Here is a 2240-nt window from a genome sequence, read left to right on the forward strand (position 1 = left end):
CGGAATAGATCCCTGCAGAACCCCATAATCAGTCAAACAATGAAGCTTGGTTATGTGAAATCTTGCATGCAGAACTTGTATATTGACAGAGGTTTGCCCCTCTTTCCCCTTCCCCTCCTTTTTCCTCCCCCAGCAACTAGAGACTGGTATGTGGTGTGGTGACCGCTAAGCCTAAATTTCGCAGTACTGAAAACTTTCCGGCAGTGATTCACATGTAATTAATACATCAGAATTGGTAGAACAGATGGCATATAGCCTAATGTTCCATGAGTAGGTGGCAACAGGATTTACTGCTTTCTCTTAATAATATTGTATGCATGAATGTTATCACAGCCTAACAGTGGGCAGTTTAAAATTTTACCCTTTAATATGTGCCCCAGGCAAGATATAGTTAACTCTTTATTTCAAAATTTTGGGGGTGAGAATGGGGGAGGAATAGTGTAGTTCAGATGGCTTTAAATAGGACAAAGGGTAGAAAGAACCATAACAAGCAGATTGTAATATAACGAACCCTCTGAAGTTGCCTCTGAAGAATTGGCCATGTATCCCATAGGAATGCTGCTGCTGTGCAATCAGTGTCTGTACATCAGTACTGTTCCTCATTTTCTCATTGCTGCTTCCTGTGTAATTAAAAAAATGTAGTTTTCCAAGCAAGGGCATATGCAATATTATTGCTCTGATTAGAAGTCGCTTGCAGTGTGTTTTGGCTCTTTGATCAGATGTGTTTCCAGTATGAAAGACCATCAGTTTTTCTAGGGTTACTTTGTTTTCCTCTGTTCTCCTTCCTCCTATCCTAGCTTTTGTCTGGGCATTTTACTGGTATCCAGGAAAAAAGTATGAAAGTTTCCTCCTGATCTCTTGCTGCTTTCACTCAGAATGTTGAAAGGTGCATGCTTCCTGCCAGTGTACCATTTCTTTGTAAAACTAGTGTCATCAGTTAGATGACATGACTTAAGTTGTATCTAAATCCTAATCCTCTAGGTTAACAGGGGTGGATTTAGCCTTAATATTTTGGAAGACTTCAGAAGTATGATTTTGTTGTTCTTGGGTTGTTTGTTTTTTGGTTGTTTGTTTGTTTGTTTTCTGTTTGTTTGTTTTTTTGGGGGGGGGAGTTAGTCTCTTTCCTCAACCTCTTACCTCTTCCTCCTTCCCTGCCTCCCAACACATAACTGAATCCTGTCTGCAATTATATGTCACACCACACTCTGTATAGGGACATAGATTCTCCTGAACTTCCTCCTTATGGGACCGGGAGCTACTTTGGATGTAAAGTAGAATATTTATTTATGTATTAGAATAGTTTATTTTTAATGAGTACAAGTGGAGCAGCATCTACCCTAACTGTAAATTGGTCTTGGCACAAAAAAAACAAGGACTCTAAATAACATTCAGCTTTTGGGAAAATGACACTGACAAGCATGGAGTTAGTAGTTGGCTTCTTTCTTTATTTCTATACGCTCAAAATCATTTTAAACACACAAACTTAGATTATTTATAAACGTTCATCTCTCCCTCAGCTGGAACTTCTTAGGGCATGAGAGACCATGGGGAGGAAAATGTTTGCTTTATGTCAAGTAAGCTAATTTAGTTCTTAAGTGTATATTCTTACTGAAATGCAGATATTTCCACAAATATGAATAAAATATGTACACACCAGATGGGTTCAAATTTAAATAGCTGAATCTTACCTGTATTATCATATAGAAATGTATAGCAACCTTCACCTTCTGTTTTTTTTGGTTGACAGATTCACCTCGTCATTTCTGGTGGTATCATTTAATCTGCTGGCTGATGAGTGCTGCTGGAATAATCTGTATCCTTGTTGCACATGAACACTACACTGTGGATGTCATCATTGCTTATTATATCACCACCCGGCTCTTCTGGTGGTACCACTCGATGGCCAATGAAAAGGTGAGTGCATAGGAAATACATAAGCTATTGTAAATGTAATAATGGCCCTTTTCTCTCAATTCCATAAAAAAGATCATATTGATCACCAAAAGATCACCAAATTTAGTTGATTAGAACCAAGACAAAAATAGACTTTTTCCTTTGAAAGTATAAGAAATTTGGACTTCAGAGAGACTTAAGCACATCTGTACAGTTACTTACTTGCTTTCCTGAAAGCAAATAGGAATATTTGATAGATTGCAAGGCTAGAAGGGACCTCACCAGGCAGGAAAGACAACTGGAGTCGGGTGACCCCAGCAAGGTGACCATCCAGTCTCCTCTTGAAG

At 38.6% G+C, this 2240-nt stretch overlaps 1 protein-coding gene across 2 annotated transcripts in view; it reads left to right on the top strand.

The window, feature by feature from the left end:
- The window catches only part of SGMS2 (sphingomyelin synthase 2), a 68803-nt gene that overhangs the window by 61840 nt on the left and 4723 nt on the right, over window positions 1-2240 (top strand). For both annotated transcript variants that reach the window (XM_019521944.1, XM_019521945.1), the window contains exon 6: window positions 1748-1914. In XM_019521944.1, coding sequence (XP_019377489.1) covers window positions 1748-1914 — 167 coding nt within the window. The remainder of the gene's footprint in view (window positions 1-1747; window positions 1915-2240) is intronic.

Source organism: Gavialis gangeticus, unplaced genomic scaffold (assembly GCF_001723915.1).
Source record: "Gavialis gangeticus isolate Ggan-Ray unplaced genomic scaffold, GavGan_comp1, whole genome shotgun sequence".
Lineage (NCBI taxonomy): Eukaryota > Metazoa > Chordata > Crocodylia > Gavialidae > Gavialis > Gavialis gangeticus.